We start from the raw sequence: 20,397 nt of genomic DNA on the forward strand, positions 1-20,397 counted from the left end.
CAGCGCGTGCTGGAAACGGAAATCCGGCAGGACCACCCAGCCACTGGGAGCACAGGAGTCCTCTGCTCCGGGTTTCGACCGGGCCTCGGTCTGGAGTCGGTCAGACTTGGGCAGAATCATGGATGAAAGATGCCCCAGTTTTGATCCAGTCGCACTAGAGGGGATCAACGATGCATCCAGCCTGGTTCGTGCCTCATGAAAAGGTCTCGTGATTCTGTCCCTTGCTCTGCTTCGTCCCTGTTTACCCACTCGGGCCACTTGAGCTGTCCCTCACCAGGTCACGGGAACCACTGTGTCAAGCTGCTTTTAAAGCCCAGACGGGTCAAGACTCCCTGGACCTTGTCTCGGCGTCTTGGGGTGGGCGGCGTCTCCTTTCCATATCATCACACCGGAGCTGCTTCCAAGCATACTTCATCCACCTATCCACGGATCCCCTCGATGCATTCCCCATCCAAGAAGTTTTTTTTTTTTTTTTCTTGGCTTTGTTTCTTGTCTATCAGATGATTGATTGTCTGTAAATCATGACTATCAGTACTGCACATCCTCTGCGTGCCGTCTCGACTCGATATTAGGCTTTGTTACTCTTACTATTATTACTCCACGTTTTGCGTAGTACACCAATTCGGAAAATGCTATTAACTAGTAACGCAACCTAGGAGGTGGGCCTAGGTCACCAGACAAGTCGAGAGAATCGAGATTCATATCAGAAATACACATGATGAGAAAATAAAGAGAAAATAAAAAAATTTAGCCCTCAAATACAATCAAGACGCGCTTCTAAAAAGGTCGAAATCCCGTGGCCTGCGGCGTTATCCCATTTGCCTGTCCATAGACAGGAGGTGCGGGCGCCGCTGGTCCCTGCGTCAGCATGAGCCTAGAACCGCCCAAGATTGGCGTGTTGTCTTCGTCCTTCTGTTGTGTCACCTCCCGCGACTTCCGCTCCTCGTTATCCTTCTTTAACATCTCAATCGTCCGTGTTTGCTCACAAAGGAAGTTGATCATAAATGGCATTGTGAAGTCTTGAAGGCCATGTCGCCATGACAACTCCAGGATCACATCGGGGCGAATCAGCTCGTAGCATGCATACAGCATGCCAACGTAGCATTCTCGGCTACCAATGTCCACAAACTATCACTGGGTTAGCAAATGTGAGAATAAAAAGGGAATTGAAAAGTAAGGGGCTTACGTAGCGGAGGAGCTCCTCAACCACATCGGACTTGGCAGAGATAGCGGCCGTCTCAATGGCGTCCTTGTAAAGCTTGTCTTGCTTGGAAAGCTCGATTGACTTAGCCCAACGCTTGTTGTTGCGGTAGATGTTCGCCGCAATCTGGCGGAAAAAGATGAGGTCGTGCTTCTCGAGGCGCTGCGCGAGCTCCACGGCGTCGAAGTTATCATGGTTGTCCACTGAATCACGAAGAAGTTTGTAGTCCTCTTCTTCGATCAACAAATCATTAATGGCATCGTTGACCGCCCTCTTGTTCTGTGTCTGGACGTTCAGGAGGAAAGGCTTGATCAGAGGGATGTTGTCCGACGTCTTGAAAATGCGTACAACACGGTTGACGTCGATACGAGGAGTCAACACCTGAAGCAGATCGGTGAGAAGCAGAGGCTGCTCTTGCAGGTAAAAGTTGAGTGCACGGTAGTAAATTTCCAAGTTGGCGACCTTGACGATGATGTCCTTGAAAGAGTGGTGCTCCCAAGCATCGGCAGCACGCTCCATCATAGCAAGAGCAGCGTTGTCCCATTCATCGTAGTGGCAGTACAGGAAAACGAGCTCGGGCCAGAGGGTAGCCTCCTCGCAGGCCCGGATCATCTTAGGGATATTGATGCGGGACCAGAAGAGCTTGAGGTGCTCCATGACACGGTCAGGGTGGTACTTGGAAAGAGCGATGCCCAACTCGGTGAACATTCCCATATGTGCACGCTCCAATCCCAGGCCAGCTTCGAGCACAGCAATGAGCTCATCGAAGTATCCGTTGCGCTCGTACTGTCGGACAAGATCTTGTAACTCCTCGGCGTGTACAATGAGGTTAAGACCACAAATTTGTGCCAGGCGGAACTCCTTCTTGTCCACACATGCCTGGTTGACCTGCTTCCACACCTTAACGCTGTTGGCCTTGCGGGCACACTCGACGGCTGCTTGGTAGTCTTCGAGGTGCACCAGGGTTGTGGCCAATTTGGCCCAGTTGGAGATGCTAGTGAAGAAAATCTTAGCGGCCTGGTGGTAGCCCTCCTCGTAAGCTTTGTCACCGGAAGCCTCGATGTCAGCAACGTTGGTTGATCGCAAGAAGTCTTCAAGCTCTGCAAGCTGATCCAAACGAGCATAGCAAAAGGCGAGACCCGTGTCGATGGCTGGCTCCCGCAGGGTCTTGCGGGCCATCTTCAAGTACTTAACAAGATCCTCATCCTTGCCGGCGTGTGTTGCGGTTTCGATGACCTCGTTGTAGTTGGACGGATCACCGGCATGGATGTAAGACTCAATGGAATCAGAGACACGGAGGCCATCCAACTGGGCCTTCGCAACCTTGCTCCATACATCGGGCAGCTCAACGCGTTCGGCAAACTCTTGTGCGCGGTCAATGCTGACAATGTTCTCAACCAAGACATTAACAGCGGAGCTGTAGTTGTTGACCTTCTTGTAGATTTCGAACGCCTCTTCATACAAGCCAACAGAGATACACATCTCGGCGATCTCGTCGGGGCTGAATTCATTAAGCTGGTGGATATAATCCATAAGGCGACCCTTGTCGGCCTTGGCAGCAGTGAGCATCAGCAAGTTCTGCAGACTGCCATTGTCACTAAAAGGAGATGGCTCAAGGATGATCTTCTCGAGGAGTTCAATGAGATCGCCGGGAAGGTCCGCCTCGAGGAAAGCCTTGACGGCAATAGATACCTTATCAGGTTCGGTAGACTCTGGGACAGCAGTAGCAACAACCTGGTCAACCATGGATCGGCGGTGCATGTTGTTCTCGCTCAGTACGAAAGACCAAATCTCAGGGTCGGCTCTTTCGACAAGGTAGCGGGCCTGGGCCCTGTACATCGCGTTTTCATTTGTGATGTTGATGAGATCCAGGTCATTCTGACCCTTGCGGTAAGAGATGTATGCAAGATTGGGGTCACGTTTCTCACAGTACTTTCCAACAACCAGAGTGTCGTACAGGTCGTTTTCTTTGAGGAACTTCTCTGGGTTGTTGTTGCTGTCAATGTAGATCTTTGCGAGGGCATTGTAGACTGCCTGCTGCTGGTTGCCGGTGGCAAGAGTCGCCTCAAGGAAGGGCAGAAGGAGCTTGAGCCTATTACGGGTTTCGACCTCGGAAACGAGCTCATCAATGGGTATCACAGATGGATCGACGGTAGACAAAAGGTTCTTGATGATGCTCTCGTCACAGTCGACGTCAAGCAGTCCTCCGACAACAGCGGGGGTACGCGAGGGGTTGACACGTTGCACATACACCTCGATTGACTTGTACTGCTGGTTCTGGTAGAGGTACAGGACAAGGTCGTGAACGAAGTTAAAACGGTCGCACACGGTGATGAGTGGCAACTGTTCGGTCAATCGAGCTTCCTTAAGGAAGTTCTTCACCTTCTCCGGGTTGTAGTAGTTGCTCTCACGACAGATTCGCTCAACCTCCGAGATCTGGTTCATTGCAGTGGCGGCTTCAATGTACTTGAAGTGAACCTCGGGATCCTCGGACAGGTTGACAATACTTCCAAGGTAGTAGTAAAGACCCTCGGCGGTGCGGTACTTCTCCAAGAGACTAATCAGACGACTGGGACCAAGAAGGTCTGAGAATTTTGTGCAGATCTGAACGACAGCTTGCAAGTTGTTGCGGATGTTGACCTCCAACATAGTGTCCATGCACTCCAGGGTCTGCTCGACGGAAAGGCGGCCAATGAAGTTCATTAGCCACTCGGTGTTCAGCTGATCCGTGCGAACGATGTTGCGCTTAATGACGGCGGAGTCGTCGGTGTTTTCCAGGGCTCTTTGGATAAGGCCAGCGTTCTCGCAGAGTTGAGAAATGCGGGGACGGTCATAATGCGTGAAAATCTCGTTTCCGAGAATAGCGTCGGCGACTTGGGGTGCGTTCACGAGGTTCATTTCAAGCAACCGGGTCTGGAGGTGGCCATGCTCGGGCTTGTTGTCCTTCAGAGCATCCAAGAGGAAAGACGTAGCCTGCTGGACCATATTCTGGGAAAGGAAAACATCGACAACGCGGTCAAGGTCGATTAAGGCACCAGACTCTTCGTTGGCGAGCTGGGTCGCGAATTCAGCACCTTTCTCGGGGTTCACGCGAACTATGTGCTGAAGGAGCTGGGTGTAGTCTGGTTGGTACCCAACCTGCTTAGAATAGGCAAGGATCTTGTCGAATTGGCCGGTTTCTGCAAAACCCGCGATGACTTTGTTGGCAACATTTGCCTGGAGGTAAATGCTGAGAGCCAGGTTCATGTCATATGGTCTGACAATGTCACCCAACTCCTCAGAGCCTTCCAGCTTGTTCTCACGCATCCACTTCTCCAGCAAGTGTTTCCGGTTTTGCTGTAGGACAGGGCGGACAAGCTCAATACTTTCGTACTTGTTGAGTGTTCCCTTGTCCAGCAGCATACCGAAGTACTGCAGAATGACGGACATTTGCCCAGTTTGGGGAGCGTTCTTGAACTTGTTGATGGTCTCCGGCGTCCGCAAGAACCCTCTTGGGGAGTTGGCAGCGATCTTGGCAGCTTCCGAGTAATTTCCCTGAGCAAGCAGGCTGTCGAACTGCTGCTGATAGAGGTGGTCGGCACCCGGGAGTCCAGCCTTGGAAGCTAGCTTGACGGCTAGACCAGACATCGCTGGGTTTTCCATCAAGTACTGGATGACGTTGCTCTCGTCGACACTGACGGACAAAACTTGACCCTTGCGGTTAACACCAACGAGACCAGCGGAATCGGCATCAGGAGCAGTTGTGAAGATCGTCTCGCTAGATATCCGGTTCATGAAGATGCAGGTACCAGACTCGAGGTCATAGAGGTGAATGAAGCCATACTTGGTGACCAAGTAAACAATGTCATACTTTTCAGAGACTTGCATGGCAACAGGGAAGTCGTTGACTGCCTCCTGGGGGAAGTATACCTCCACAGCCTTCTTCTGAAATCTCGGGTTCGGCTCTTGGTGGTCGATTTCGGCAATCTGCAACTTGGCCCCGGTGGGCGTCCGGACAGCAAAGGAAAAGAGCTTGTGCTCCAGGGGAGAGCCTTCCACACTAATAGAAGCAAAAGCGGCCGCATGTCCTTCAATGAACTGTGAAATCCCGCGTTCCTTGGAATACAGCTGCATTGAACCAACAACACGGCCCTGCTGCTGGCTAATTCCGACAACCACCATCCACTTCTCCTCATCGTTTACGCGGTAGTTGATGATTTGGCAGCCCTACGAACCAAAACACTGTCAGCACTCGGGGTTTCACCCTCTATAGTTTCTCATCGCGGGAATACGTACGCTGAGGTTCGGGAGTCGGTCAAAGACCTTCTGTGGCTGAGACTGGGTGGGATCGAAGACATCCCAGTGGTAAACCGAGGTGTCCGTAACCATACCCAAACTTTGCTCGCTGAACCACTTCCAGTACACAACATCTTCATTCATAACGGCAGACTTGAGCTTCTGCTTGGCTGTGAGATCGAAAATTTGGATCGTTCGACCTTGGGCCTTGAGGGCAATGATGTTCTTGGACCAGTGCATGATAGCACTGTCGGCGTTAATGGGCCGCTTGATGACTTCATTGTTGTTCTTCAAATCAATGATGATGACTTGCGGCTTGTCTTCTTCATTAAGTTTTTGGCGGACACAGACGAAGTGATCCGATTCTAGAGTCTGTATGACGTACAGGGGTTAACGGCGTGGATAAAAAAGCGGCTGCCAATAAACCACAGGCAGCAAATGCAAGATACAACTTACACATGAGTTAAAACCAATCGACGCCGGCTGTCGAAAAATATTATAGTGTTAGCAAGAGGGCGGACATCGCGTATCGCACATTCGAGACAACAGTAGGGACAGGGCGGAAGGAAGGCCACGGAACAAGCGCGCAGGAGCAAAACATACCGCGATTTCGGCATTCGTCAACTGTAAAAAAACTGTCATTAGCTTTTTTTGGTTCTACACACGTAGAAAGCGATCAGGGGGAAAGGGGCTCACATTAATGAGCTCCGTGAATTTGATGGGAAGAGGAGCCATATTTACAAAGGGCCGCAGACGACCTCATCCACCCGAAAACGCCACGCAAATCAATCGGCTGAAAGACAAGTAAGGTGTAAAAAGGACAAATTGAAGGCTGGCAATAAGGGAGAGTAAGAAGAGATAGGAAGAAAAGGAAGTGGAGTGAGGAATGGAGATGAGGAGAGGTGTTGCTTAGCAGGGAAACACTGGGGAAGCGGAAGGCGACCTCAGGAGGCAGCCTGGGCGTCGTTGCTGAGGTGTCGCTTATGCCGTCGTCACGTGCGGCTGCCCGGTGCCTGAGCTAGTCTGCCTGTCAAGCAAACGGTGACCTGAGGCGTTGAATTCAAGGCGAATTACTTCAATTCAACTAAGAGAAGAAATTTTGGGGTAAGAGAAGGGTCAAGTAACTTGAGTCGAGTTTTGAGTGCCAAATAATGGACTTGGTTGCACAACCTGGCAGGAGCTGAGAACTATACCTTAGTAGTTGATAGCTCTGGGCGATTGAAGCAAACGGCGAACCAGAAGTAATCCATTTGATGGGTAAAAAAAAAAAATTGGGTTGTCTTCAAATTAAGGAGATAGGGGAACAAATAGTTTGGATGTGATGGTTGACTGTTCCACTCCCTGCGCTTCCTGGCTGGAAATTCTTGAGGGGCGAGCCAGCGATTATATACACACACCACTTAACTATGAACGATATACGAGGAAACCCCCCAGCCCAGGAAATATAACTTCACTTCTTCTATACGAACTGACGCGTATATTCGACTTGACTAATAGAGATCTAGAATGTCACGAGAGCAGCTCAAAGCTCCTAAAATCTGTTGCCTGAGTGTTTCAGCAATTGACATTCTGCGGCCAAGCAAGGGGCACTCTCCACAACTAAGGTTTCCACCCACGAGTTCAAGTTGGTGGCGGTTCTTGAGTGCAAAATAGAAAAACGAGGTCCATTGAAGTTAAACTCTACCGTATATGCTTATTCCTTATGGTTATTAAGTGCAACAGTCACGAAGATTGAGTGTGTTTATTTTGATTTTGTAGGTCTGGAACTGGGATATAGTGGATACCAGGAGAGTCAAGTTATATAAAGCTCGAGGCACCCGACACACTCCAACCACCAACCTCACTGCGCACTATCCACATAGTAAGTAGCCGAAATACAAAAGCTCACCATGGCAATCAATAAGGCCCACCATGATTATAATACCAATTGGAACAAAAAAAAGCTCTACAAAACGTCACGTGGTAACTCAAACCCGCGGGTATTCTTTTTTTAGTAAACTACCTTGATGCTGCAAACTACGAAGCTGCTCTGAAAATTTAGTGGTGGAAGAGACGAGTCCCCTGCTCAACAAAGGTAATGCCGAGCTTCTCCGCGGTCTCAAAGACAGGACCGTCGTTCTGGCTGCCGCTAGGAGCAGCGATGTACTTGACACCAGAGCGGGCAGCGCGGAAAACGTTGTCGATAAAGGGGAACTATGACACGAAAGTTAGCTATATAACGACGGGCTAAGCGACTGGGTAAACTTACGAAGGCATCTGAAGAGACGGCAACCTCGCTCAACTGCTCGAGCCAGGATTCACGCTCCTCCTGTGTGAATGGCTTAGGAACCTCCTCGAAGACACGCTCGTACTCGGCCTTCTCGACGTCGTTACGAGGGGTCTGGCCGGAGGTGAGTAGGTCAATAGCGTTGCTCTTGTCAGCACGCTTGGTACCGGCCTTCCACTTAATGTCGATTACACGGTCGTGGAAACGCATCCACCAGTTGTCGGTCTTGTCACCTGCCAGCCGGGTACAGTGGATACGGCTCTGTTGACCGGCTCCGAGGCCAACGACCTGGCCGTTAAGAGCATAGCAGACCGAGTTGGACTGAGTGTACTTGAGGGCGATCGTTGCCACGGTGAGATCCCGCAGGGCAGCATCGGGGAGGGCCTTGAGATCCTTGGGGGTGATGATGGTGTTGAAGGTCTTCTGGGGGGAGATCACAACATCGTTGCGGTGCTGGTTCAGCTGAATACCGTAGACAGTACGGGTCTCCTCTCCGGCAGGAACATAGGAGTCATCCATCTGAAGCACGAGGTACTTGCCGCCCTTCTTCTTGGACAGGATCTCAAGAGCTTCCTTCTCGTAACCAGGAGCAATGACACCATCGGAGACCTCCCGAGAGACGATCTTGGCGGTGGTAACATCGACAACGTCACTGAGGGCGAGAACATCGCCAAAGCTGGACATGCGGTCAGCACCGCGGGCACGGGCATAAGCCTGGGCAAGACCGGAGGACTCGATTCCAGCAATATCGTCGACCATGTAAACCTTGCGCTCCTTGTCACTAAGAGGGACTCCTACAGCTGCACCAGCAGGTGACACGTGCTTGAAGCTGGCAGCGGCAGGGTATCCAAGAGCCTGCTTAAGTTCCTTCACAAGAGCCCAGGCGTTCAGAGCATCAAGAAGGTTGACATATCCAGGGGAGCCGTTGAGAGCCTTGAAAGGAAGCTTGCCTTGAGGCATAGCGGCAGACGCAGGCTTCTGGTGAGGGTTGGTTCCGTAACGCAGAGAGAGGTGCTGTTCGCCGTTGCCAGCATATTGCTTGCGGAAGAAAACGGAGATGGCAGAGTCATAGTCCGCAGTGTGTTCGAAAGCCTTAAGGGCGTATGATCTCCGGCTCTTTTCTGTGATTTCACCAGCTTCGAGTTCCTTGAGGAATTCGGGGTAGTCCTCGGGGTCCGAGAGGATAGTAACGCGAGAGTGGTTCTTAGCGGCAGCACGGAGTAGAGTCACTCCACCAATGTCGATTTCCTCAACGGCCTCCTCGATGGTGACGTTGACCTTGTTGACGGTCTCCTTGAATGGGTACAAGTTGCAGACGACAAAGTCGACCTTGGCAATGTTCTGGTCGGCAAGGTCCTTCTCGTCGGATTCGATATCACGGGCAAGGATACCACCATGGACGGCGGGATGGAGGGTCTTCACACGACCACCGAGCATCTCAGGTGCGTGGGTGATAGCTGAAACATCTCTGGTGTCTGTCAGCCCCCGGACAGTGCACATAGGCAATGGTATCCCATCCGCCATAACCTCAATCACAGACACGACGGCAAAAGCCCATGTCGAAAAAGGATGGGTACGCACTCAACTGGGAAACCAGCCTCCCGAATCATCCGCGCAGTACCACCTGAGGCAAGGAGCCGGACATTGTGCTTAGCGAGGCCCTTCGCCAGGTCTAGGAGACCGGTCTTGTCGTAGACGGAAAGGATGGCTAGAGTAAGACATTAGAGTTAGCCAGACTCGTATCTCATTAAACAAAGAAGACACCAGGGATATATGAACTGTGGGGACAGAATTTCGACCCAAGTCCATACTTGGCGGAGGGGAAGGGTGATCCAGATTGTAGATTGTTGAAATCCAATACTCGAAGAAGGAATAAGCAAGTATTCAATGACTTACCAGACTTTTGCTGAGACATCGTGAGACGCTGAGAGATGTTCTGAACCCCAGAGTGAAGAGAAGAAGTCAAGACTCAAAGCCCCAGCCGATTAAGGAAAAAAAGTAAAAAAAGATTGGGAGTCAGAAGCTCCCCACTACCCCTCAATTATACAATTTTTCAACGAGGAGCTTTCTACACAGAACAAAAAATAGTTACGAACGTATTGATAGAAATCAAACCTTCCAATTAATCTTTTCCGCGACTCACACGACGTGAATTACCAATCTCCCTCGCTTTACTCCCATATTCACGTACCGTGGGGGGCCGCCGCTTTCGGAGCCATCCCCAGTATACACACTTTGCATAAATATGTTGACTAATCAACGCGGAGCACAACCACTCAGCAATTAACACGTGATAGTCACATCACATGACACTTACAGCACAGACCACTTGCGCCTAAACAAAACCGAGCGCCAAAATTTCGTCCCCGATTTTTCTTTTTTCTTTTCTTCTCACATGAACAACGCAAATTTAACATTCTTCAAAAAGCGTTCCTACGAGGGATCTACCTTACTAGATAGGTACCTATGAAGTACGGAAATCGTCATACAGAATGGAGACAGACTGCAATTTCTGCAGAGTATCGATCTTGGGTGCAGTGCCTACCTGGTCGAAAGACTTGCTGGGAGGGACTGCAATGATTGGTTCTACACCTTTCTTAATGGAAGTATATTACGCTTCTCGACGTAGGTAGTGCATCGGCTTGTACTTGCTTGGCCAGTGCCTTGTTTCACTCAGATTAGATGGTTGTTGATGACCATCCTGGCATCCTTTTGACTACGGCGAATTTGGATGTATACGAGAAAGAGCAGATGAGATCAGAGAGCCGGGAGTTTTGCTTGGAACGCATGTTCGCTTGTGGTTAGGTTGTAAAAAGGGCAAAAAACAAAAACAAAGACTCCTAGGAAAGTAACGGCCCTAATTAGAGTCACGACTTGAGCGTTTCGCGCCCGGATCCAATGGCAAGCTGCCTGCCGATGTTTCCAAAGCATACGCACGCGCAGAAGAGAACACTAGCAATCCACGTCCGAACCGCCATGCTCTCCTGTGTAATTCCTGCCCCCGGTGCAGATTCTGCCCCGGTACCATTTAGGAAGGGTATAGCGGGAACCGATGACTCTGTTGAGGGAATCAAATCGGGCTTAAGGCCTAGTAGAACTCCCATTCCGCTAATAGCGAGAATCGTCGATAAGATGAAACCGGTCTTGGTGCGGTCAATGAGGTACCACAAAACGGGGTTGACAAGGGCCAGCGTCAGCGAGGCTTGGGTCGTGGACTCCCAAGGGGTGCGGCGCTGTGGGAAACGTATACGTTAGCCTTTGCTTCTGCAACTAGTGTCATATGGGAAGGAAATTTTACCATGGCAAACGCAATCCCCACAAAAGCTCCGACACTGCGAACAACTGCGGGCCAGGAGATAGCAAAGTCTGCAGCATCCTGGTCATTGCGCTGTTTTTCCTGCGCCGTGTGACCGCTGGCGCCGTCCAAGTATGAATCGAACAAAGGAAGCGCATTCCCGATTGCTACTCCAGTGAGGCCCCAGAGTCCTAAATATTCCCATGACCCGTAGAAATGGGTGTACTCCAGCTTCACTGGAGTAATCCAGTGGTTTTCGTGAAGGTGGATGGTGATGATACCGTAAACCACGCCGAATGCAAATAGTAGCACACCCTTGATTGTCTGTGGGAGAATAACACCGCGGAATAGCCCATGGCTAAGGCGCGACCGGGTCCGAAGAACAGCGGCAGACTCTGTTCTTCCCAAACCTGGCTGGGCCGCAGGACTATCCGGGTGTAGAGGTTGTACGTCTGCTTCTGTTCCCCAGGCACTATCCTCATCACGAGTTCCCTCAAAGGCTGTGGGGGAGTAGATCCCGTATAACGTCGGCGACGTCAGGTTCATTATAGAGCCATTGCGACTGATGGCGGCCGAACCGGGTTCTCTGGGTGTCAATGTCCCTAGGTTCGAGGGTTCTGCGGGGGTGGACGACCCAGACGAGTCGTTGACACGGAAGGCTCGTTGAGGGCGTGGACGGAGAAGCGGAACTTCGTCGTCGGACATGATGGATGTGTCGAATGTCAAGCGCTGAAAAAGGAGGTGCAGAATGGGAAGTAGGCGATATTGTGGCAATCAGCGATGCTCAAAAAATCGAGCTCGAATTCTTAGAGCCCGAGTTTGGTATGAGCACGATTTAGCTCCTCTCGCCCTCTATAAAGCAGAATAAAGCTACCTTGAAGGTAAGGACTGCGTGATAATTGCGAACCGATCGCGTTGTAGGGGTTGGAAAGGGAAATGGTAGAGATCCGATCCGGAGGTGGAGTTTGTTGCTTCAGCGGCGGACGGCGGCAGACTGGGATTAATAACAGACGTTGGGAAGTTCCAGGGGACACAAAAAAAACAGCGAGAGTTAGTAATAATGGCCCGGGTTTCTCACAGGGATTGCAGCAACAGCAGAAGAGGAGAGAAGAGGAGAAATAATAAGTCGTGAGTCGCCAATGTGGAGCATTGGACCACACCTGCAGTCTGCAGGAGATTTCGACAGTAGTCGGGGGTGCTTGCGTTGGAGCTGTGAGCGCTCCCCAACTAAACTCCTTCGCAGAGGTTCCGTGGTAGTCGATCGTACCTGAGATTGTTGATTCGGATTTCAGACAGACGAATAGCCATCCAGACAATCTAGCTTATACTACATTTGTTGGGCTCCTCGGTAGTTCCCAGTCGTCTCGAGGTTCAACGGTTGGAGATGGCCGAATCATGTCACTGGTGCACCAACCACGAACTCCGCGAGTCATCTTCACCAACTCAGTTTCTCCGCGCGCCTATCTGCGGAGTTTTCTGTCGTCGATCATCGCTCCTGACTCCAATCCATGGCCTTTCCCAACCTCCAAATCCGCCTGGACGTCATGATGCTTGCGTCTCAACATTAACCTACCGGACTTGGCAATTCATGTGGCAAAGCGGATGGCGTTCAATAGAGTACTTTATATATAGCTACGGAGTATAGATCACGAAATATTTTGCTAAAGGTCTTTATCACAGTGTTTCCATGAACATTTCTGCCATTAACTTCTATTGAACCGCTGGCGGGCTGGATCTGTAAAAAATATAGATAAAGAATTGTGTAGAGAAGTAATAGTAAGAAAAAAACTAGTCTTGGAGAGGCAAGCATAGTTCATGGTAGATGCTACGCACACATCAGGGTCTAGCTTTTTGAAATGGGGGCGAAGAGAAAAAGAAAAAAGAGAAAAAAAGAAAAATCTCGAACTCCATACTCAATCCTGTCGCAACAAAGACATTAAAGTGTTTGTTTTGGTCTTCCCTCCATTCTGGTTACCTAGTAGTCGTTTGCCATGTCGACCCCAGAAGCGTCACTAGCAGCGTATCGCGCTGGACCATCGGGCATGGACGAATTATCGTCTGCCTCGCCCTCGACGTCCATGTCAACATCGCCGTCATCAAGATCCTCGTCTTCTCCATCCTCATCTTCTTCGTCAGAAGACAAAGCGTCGGCGTCTTCGTCAGCATCCCCGCCTAAGAAGCTATCCTCGTACCCTGCCACACCGGCCCCCGAGACCTCGAGTCCACGGGATGGAATATCATCCTCGTCAGCACTACCTTCGCCCAGAAGCTCCCGATCAATATCGTCGAGACCCTCTTCTCCTTCAGGAGCAGGCGACAGTGCCCCCTCCCGGCTTGGAGTGTCCAATCCCGCACTTGCACCAAGGGAGACTGCTGCCGCACCCTTTTGGGCCCTGTTCCGATTGCCTTTCGAACGAGATGCGCTTGTCTTCGAAGCTGCCACCGATGGAATAGTGCCCCCAGCCGCAGCGGCAGCTCGAGCGAGCTTGCGCTTAGCGTTGCGCTGCGCCCGAGCTCTACTTCGAGAAGAAGTCTTCCCGTCGATGTCGTCGTCAAAGACAAGGGCCTCCTCTCTTGCTTTCTGGCGCTCTTCCCGCTCCTTCTTCCGGTCTCTTCTTGGCCCATTCGCATTCTCGTAGTCCCATCGGTCCAAACGTCTGGAAGCTTTCCGGATGACTGACAAGTAATAACTTGCACATTCGCCAAAGTCCTCTTCTTCTTCCGGATTCGGTAGAAGTCCTCCCTTGCCCCAGGACTTATCATCTTCCGTGTCATAACCATCGGGCAGATTCTGCAGTAGACGACCATAGCGGGTAAAAGGCATCTCGTGCGCTCTCTTCGACCGAAGCATACGATATGCGTCACCTTTCCGTTTGGCTAAGATGTATTCAATTCGCTGCCGACGGTTCCTCTCAACAGCCAATTGGTGCTGGGTAAGCGGCCGGGGCCGTCGACTTGAACCCTGATGATGTGGGGAGGCTTCTGTGACAAATCGGTTCAGGACGGGATGGCCAGTTCCCGGGGGTGCGGGGGAGGCATCGGGTGTCTGCTCCGCTTTTGTCCTCAGGACAACGCGAGGCGACGGGCCTTCGATAACGGCACCCTGGTAACCATAATCCTCCTCTCTAGGCATCTTCATCGTAGAGCGGATTGACCCATCAGGGTTTCGCCACTCAATAAGGTCATCTGAGTCTGTCCCAGCCCTGTATGCATCTCCCTTGGCGTTATATTGACGGCCATGAATTTTAGTGCCTTTCAAGGTTTTAGTAAATGAATTCCTCGTAACGGTATATTCATTTGAGATTGACTCACCTGGATCGAGTTGCTTCAAGAACATGAATTCCCAGTATGGCACTGTAAAGCGAGAGCGTTAGGATGAACCCGATAGGTATGATAACATTAGGAGCACTTACATTTTTTAGGGCGCTTCGGTGCTCTTGGAGTTGGCTCCTCCTCCTCTAAGATCCCTGTGGATGAGGTTAGCGCCGATGAGGAGTGAATAAGGATTTCGTGATGACTTACTCTTGCGCTCTAGTCGTTTCTCCTCCCCATACTCAATTTCAGACGGGGTGTCAACGTTCTCCTCGTTCGCCTGCTCTTCGGTGAGGATATCGAAAGAGGGAACTTTAATCGGCAAGCCTCCTGTTCCTTCACCTTCTAGGCCCGGGCCGAAGGGGTTATTGAGGGCAGCCTCATGCGAGAAGTCACTCTCCAGATACCACCACATGAGCCATAGGAAAGCCTTCGCCCGGGTTTGACTGCTCAACGTGGATCGCATGACAAGATCAAAGAAATCTCGGGGAGGGAAGAAGTGCATCTCGGACACTTTTGGTGCGTATTGCGCAAGGACGAATATCAGGTTCACCGGGTTCGTACGGGGGATGTTTTCGCGTTTGATCTTATCGAGAGTATTTGGTTGATCCACATCTTCCGAAGCACCCTTCAGGATGGATTTGAGGCGGGGAGCATCCTGTAGTTGTTTATAGGCGTTGGGATCTTGGTGCGCTTGTAAGGAAGGGATGGAGTGGTAGGTTCGGAGCTGAGCACGCATTTCGGGGAAGACTGTGGTTTGAATAAGGTAAGAATGATCCTGGTCGGAAGAGCGAAAAGCAAATAGAGCAGAGAAACATACAATTGAGCGTTGTGTTCATCCTTCCAAAGTTGACCAGCAGACAAACCATGGCCATGCTGATAGCAGCCTGTTTGTCGCTCTGCAGCTTGTCCTTAAGGATCTTGCTGGTTTTGCTGCTCCTAGCCATAGCATCAATATAGATATCCGCAAAATCCAGGTTTTTCTCTCCATCGGGCCAACGGGTGAAGACCTGCGTCTTGTCTTCAAAGACAAGCTTGAGGAACTGGAACTGAATGTCTTTGCGCCAAAGGGGAATGCCGTCTTCTTTCTTCAAATGTCTGATTTTGTTCCCTGAATAGACCGATCCTATTGTGCCATTTGGTTGGCGTCTCGTGCCGACCGTCATGTTGTGGATTTGCTGTTCATCATGGGTTTCGGATTGCGCGAACGAATCGTCCACGCCGGCGCTTTCGACGTCAGCCATTGCGAATTCGAAGTCGCGGAGGTATCAATTCCAATTGAAATCGATGGGTTGATAGGAATCTAGTGTGAGATAATCACTCTTTAGCGACGTTTTCGACCACGTGCCCCGGGAAGCAAAGCGCACTCGGCAAACGACAGGGCAGAAATGTGAGAAGCTATAATGGCGGAAGAAGTAGATCGAGTCGCTAGATGAATAAATGAAATGAGAATGACAGCGGCGAGTGTAAAGCAGAGGAGAAAGGGAAGGGAAGGAAAAAAGAAAGAGATGTGCGGGATGAGACGGAAGGAGATAAAAGGATGGAAGGGGAACTGAAAAGAGCTTGAAGAAGCGTGAGAGAGCTGGGGTTGCTGCTTGACGCTGGAACGCGATCTCCTCAATCCATTTCCGTAAAGCCAGTACACGCCCCAAATTTGGTGTGAAATCCCACTCTCTGCCACAATCGCCTGTATGTTATTATACACAAGTGGTAATTCTGGTAATTTTCATTCACTGCCGCCGCTTTTGTTATGCGGCACGTGACTTCATACTGGCCACCAACTACCGACTGGGAGTACTTGAGTCCACGCACCGGTCACACGGCTGTTCACTGGTTCTAAGTATTGTTAACTATAAGCGGGACTTGTGGCTTCGGCATTTGTTTCGAGTCCACGGAACTGGAGCGATAACCTATTTCCAAGCGACTTCACGTTGGACAATTTACTTGATCTACACATACAGATGAGCATCAAACTTTTGGGGTTAAATTGTGACTAGCTCCTTCTCGAGACCTAGTCTCCATAAGCAGGGCCGTCTTCGACATATCCCTTTAAACCTGAACTGCTACTGACATGCAAATAGATCCATGATGTAACACGAATACCGCCAGCAACGCAGCTTCCAACCCTCCACTGATCCGAGTAATGATCATAATAAGAGAGATCCCGTTCAATGTCAGCCTCCACAAGACACCTGTGTAAATTTTGGTGGAACTAGCAGCAAGCCAACGCCAGATATAATGCAAAGAATCCCATCTCTCTATCACCCATGCGTCATGATTTCGTGTACCACTGCTTCGTAGACGTAGTGCGAAGAAACCAGTACTCGGCGAGGAAGGCCCGCGGTCTTCTCGTAGAAGAGGAAAACAAAATGAGAAATTAGGAGAAAAATAACATAAGGCCCTGGTTCCGTAGAAATCGACTTCTGTCCCGCAAGCCTTTCATTGCGCCAGAAATGACCTACTTGAACCTGAATAGTAGGCGGAGACCCAGGTCGGAGAAGGAGGTATGGTTTCGAGCAAAGAGAACATGAAAAAGGAACCGAATGCGAGCAAAAGAACACCCCCTTGAGGATACCGAAACTGATAAAGGGAAAAAGAACTCTATGTTGTAAGACACGGTCGATGCAGTTGCTGAGGAAAATCATAAAATGTACTTCGCTTCGAAAAAGCCGGAAAGCCTGCTCGGCACGCGTCGTCAATCTCCATATGGCCGCCTAAGAACAAAATGGGTATCTGGTAAAAGCGGTTGTAGGAGAAAGTCAACGCAGTCTATGATGTTCATGCAACGCCGGCTCGAAAGACTCTTAACCTCGAGTTGGTGTATAGTCAAGAGTAAGACAAAGAGCCCAGACCACATCGAAATCCATGTCTAAAAACAAAACAAAAAGAAAAACGGACATCGACAAAATTTCAAAATGCGTAGGAAAGGAGACAAGAACACCGCATATTGCTCAAGGGGGATCAACAGGAGGGGAAAAAAAATCTAATCGAGTCGTCGCAGTCGTGACAAAGCCGGAGCTGAGAAGTTGTAGAAAGAGAGCAACATCTCAGCGCTTGTTCTGATCGTATCCCATGACCATCAGGTAGGAAGCAATAGATAAAAAAGAAGAAAGGAACCAATCAGACCCGGCCGCCGCGTCAAAACCACAAGCTCTCGTTTACCACCAGGAAGAAGGCCCGGTAGGACCGGAGGGGTTGCCGTAGCCACCACCACCCCCACCGTAGCCGCCGCCGTAGCCGCCACCATAAGAAGGAGCGCCGCCGAAGCCACCACCATAACCGCCAGCAGGGGCGCCGAAGCCACCGCCGCCATAGGAAGGAGGACCGCCCATACCACCACCCACACGACGCATGTCGCGCGTGGCGTTGGCGCCGCGGCCGCGACCTCCCCGGCCTCCACGGCCACCATATCCGCTACCTTCACGAGCGATGCTCTCCAAGAATGAGGGTACTTCCTGATGAGCTTCCTTGAGAAGATCAATCAGGTCACGGACAACACCGCGGTTGCCACGGTTGAAGAAAGCAGTGGCAATACCGGTGTTACCGGCACGACCGGTACGGCCAATGCGGTGGACATAATCGTCAATGTCGGTGGGAAGATCATAGTTGATAACGTGGGTGACGTTCGGGATATCAAGACCACGGGCAGCAACAGCTGTGGCAACAAGGATTGGGTAGCGACCAGAGCGGAACATCTCTAAGGCACGCTCACGCTCACGCTGGGTGCGGTCACCGTGAATTGCAGTGGCAGGGAAACGCTGGTTGATAAGGAAGTCCGACAGGGCATCCGCCATACGCTTGGTCTCAACGAAGATGAGGGTCAGACCAGTGGTGCCGTGAGTGTGAAGAATGTCCAAAAGGACGGAGCGCTTGTCGTGATCCTCAACGTATTCCACCTTCTGGGTGATGTTTTCCGAAGTAGATCCAACACGACCGACAGACAAGAAAACATAGTCCTTTAGGAAGTCACGAGCCAACATCTGGATATCCCGAGGGAAAGTGGCCGAAAACATGAGTGTCTGACGGTCGCTGACACTTGGCATATCTTCACCCTCTACAATACGGCGGATCTGGGGCTCGAAACCCATGTCCAACATGCGGTCAGCTTCGTCAAGAATCAAATACTTGATGTTGACCAGAGAGATACGGCCTCGCTCGATGAGATCGACGAGACGACCGGGTGTAGCAACCAGAAGGTCACAGCCACGCTCAATCTGACGTAGCTGAGAGCCGATATCAGCACCACCGTAAACGACACAAGGGCGAACCCATGAGCGGTAGGCGAATTTCCGGGCCTCATCAAATATTTGAGAAACAAGCTCACGAGTGGGGGCCAGGATCAACGAGGTCGGGTATGCCTTACGCTGGCGGCCATATTGACCAGCCGCTGAAGGAGGGGGAACCGCAGGGCCATTTTGGTAAGCCTGAGACAAAATGGGGAATAGGAAACCACCTGTTTTTCCAGAACCAGTCTGAGCGCAAGCCATAAGATCACGGCCATTCATCACAATGGGAATCGAGTACTTCTGGACGGGCGTGGGAGTCTGGTATCGAGCAAGGCTAATGTTCGAGATCAAGTGGTCATCCAAGGGAGGGTTGGTGAACGTGTTCACCGGTTCAGGGACATCATGGCCGGAAGCCTCAACGGGGATATCATCGTAGTTGGCGAAGTTGATGCCAGTGTTTTGCTTAGAGGGGTCGTTGGGGATACCGAACAGTTCGCGTTCCACACGGGGGTTTGCGGGACCAGGGACATGCTTGCCGTCGCGCCACTGGCCATCTCCGGAGCCGCGGGCAGAGGCTCCAGCGTAGCCGCCTCCGTGACCTGGGTTTCCGTAAGCATTTGGGTTGAAAGATGGGCGACCGCCTTCAGTGGCGCTCCAGCCGGTGTTGGTGTTACCATTGGGACCACGGGGACTGAAATCAGGAGCGTTGGCATTAGCCCAGTTACCACCACGAGGGCCTCCTCTGCGTAGGAATTATAGTCAGTTATGTGGTCGAATCGAGATTTTATGAAATCATCGGGCTAGAAACGGCGTAGGCCGATGGCACACACATACCTAGGGCCGCCCCACGAACCCCCAGCGGGGCCTGGGGGAGGAGCAACGTCCGCTTTTGCACCAACTTGGCGCTGACGGAGGTGTGGAGGGATGTAGGCAGCGCGGCCTCCACCAGAGGGGTTGGGACCTCCAGGAGCGGGCGCATGCTGAGAATCGTTGAGGGTAAGGCTACCCATGTTCAAGCCGTCGGCCATTTTTGCGGTATTTCAGAGACTGATCAAATCCACCACATGTAAGTCAAATGAACCGCAGGAAACGCAGGAAAACCAGTCGGAAGGGACGTACGATGTAGAAGAGGCGGAGAAAAGGTGATTTTCTCAAAAGAAAAAAAAATGCGTATCTGCTCGTGCTTCGAACGAAACGAGAATACTTGAGATACTCGAGGTTCCGTACAAAAACAAACTGTAGAATGCGAGAGCAAAGAAGATTCCCAAGGCTCTATCAGGGAGTAGAACACAGGAATAGAGGAGCACAGCAAGAGAAAGTGTTTAAAAGACAGAGAAACAAGGTTATCTCCTAGACCTAACTTTCTATTAAGTGCAAAAAGGGAGGGGGAAAAAAAGAAAATCGGTAAAAGAAAGAGGTGATTCGGAGGTCGGGTATTGAAAAAAAGGAAAAGACTTTTGAGTATGAGGTCTTGAGAAGAAGGGGTTTAAGGAGGAGGATGGGGAGGAAGAAGAAAAGAGAGTAAGAAGGTTTGTGGGAGGAGGAGAGGAGGCAAGAAAGGCTTAGTCCGCAAGTGTCAAGTCAGGCTCTGAGGGTGTTCAGCAGCGTATTAAATTACTGCCAGTGGGCACTACGCAAAATGGCAGTCCAGTATTACTGTATGGCTATTATTCTTTGCTGGTTTAAATTGCCATCTTGTTACTCCGTACCAAAGCCAGACTTTGGTTATTTCCAGCCAGTGGTTGGGGTCCCTTTTTTTTTTTTTTCCCTTCCCTTTTCCACCGACGTTGTACGGATAAAACGAAGGCAAAAAAAGACACCA

The 20,397-nt window shown here is 50.8% G+C and overlaps 4 protein-coding genes across 4 annotated transcripts; all 4 read right to left on the reverse strand.

Annotated features, from left to right (window-relative positions):
* Positions 1-777: 777 nt before the first annotated feature.
* ASPVEDRAFT_134400 (clathrin heavy chain) lies at positions 778-6,211 on the reverse strand (the record flags this gene model as incomplete). Its single annotated transcript, XM_040807126.1, has 6 exons — positions 778-1,128; positions 1,187-5,407; positions 5,477-5,848; positions 5,933-5,959; positions 6,080-6,100; positions 6,173-6,211. The coding sequence occupies 6 exons, from the start codon at positions 6,209-6,211 to the stop codon at positions 778-780; spliced, it is 5,031 nt and encodes a 1,676-aa protein (XP_040669393.1).
* A 987-nt stretch (positions 6,212-7,198) lies between these two features.
* ASPVEDRAFT_43123 (phosphoribosylaminoimidazolecarboxamide formyltransferase/IMP cyclohydrolase) lies at positions 7,199-9,881 on the reverse strand. Its single transcript, XM_040812753.1, has 4 exons — positions 9,639-9,881; positions 9,324-9,450; positions 7,725-9,210; positions 7,199-7,669 (listed from the first exon to the last, which is right to left on the reverse strand). The coding sequence occupies exons 1-4, from the start codon at positions 9,655-9,657 to the stop codon at positions 7,514-7,516; spliced, it is 1,788 nt and encodes a 595-aa protein (XP_040669394.1). The 5' UTR covers positions 9,658-9,881; the 3' UTR covers positions 7,199-7,513.
* A 728-nt stretch (positions 9,882-10,609) lies between these two features.
* On the reverse strand, positions 10,610-11,742 carry ASPVEDRAFT_30139 (INSIG family protein; the record flags this gene model as incomplete). The annotated part of the gene is made up of 2 exons (XM_040810324.1): positions 10,610-10,975; positions 11,041-11,742. The coding sequence occupies 2 exons, from the start codon at positions 11,740-11,742 to the stop codon at positions 10,610-10,612; spliced, it is 1,068 nt and encodes a 355-aa protein (XP_040669395.1).
* A 1,270-nt stretch (positions 11,743-13,012) lies between these two features.
* ASPVEDRAFT_133812 (DEAD/DEAH box helicase) lies at positions 13,013-19,603 on the reverse strand (the record flags this gene model as incomplete). The annotated part of the gene is made up of 8 exons (XM_040807066.1): positions 13,013-14,315; positions 14,447-14,504; positions 14,560-15,099; positions 15,170-15,576; positions 15,729-15,931; positions 16,447-16,528; positions 17,512-19,317; positions 19,410-19,603. 8 exons carry the CDS (start codon positions 19,601-19,603, stop codon positions 13,013-13,015), a joined length of 4,593 nt encoding a protein of 1,530 aa, XP_040669396.1.
* Positions 19,604-20,397: the final 794 nt, after the last annotated feature.

This window comes from Aspergillus versicolor (genome assembly GCF_001890125.1).
Source record: "Aspergillus versicolor CBS 583.65 unplaced genomic scaffold ASPVEscaffold_6, whole genome shotgun sequence".
NCBI classification, from domain to species: domain Eukaryota; kingdom Fungi; phylum Ascomycota; class Eurotiomycetes; order Eurotiales; family Aspergillaceae; genus Aspergillus; species Aspergillus versicolor.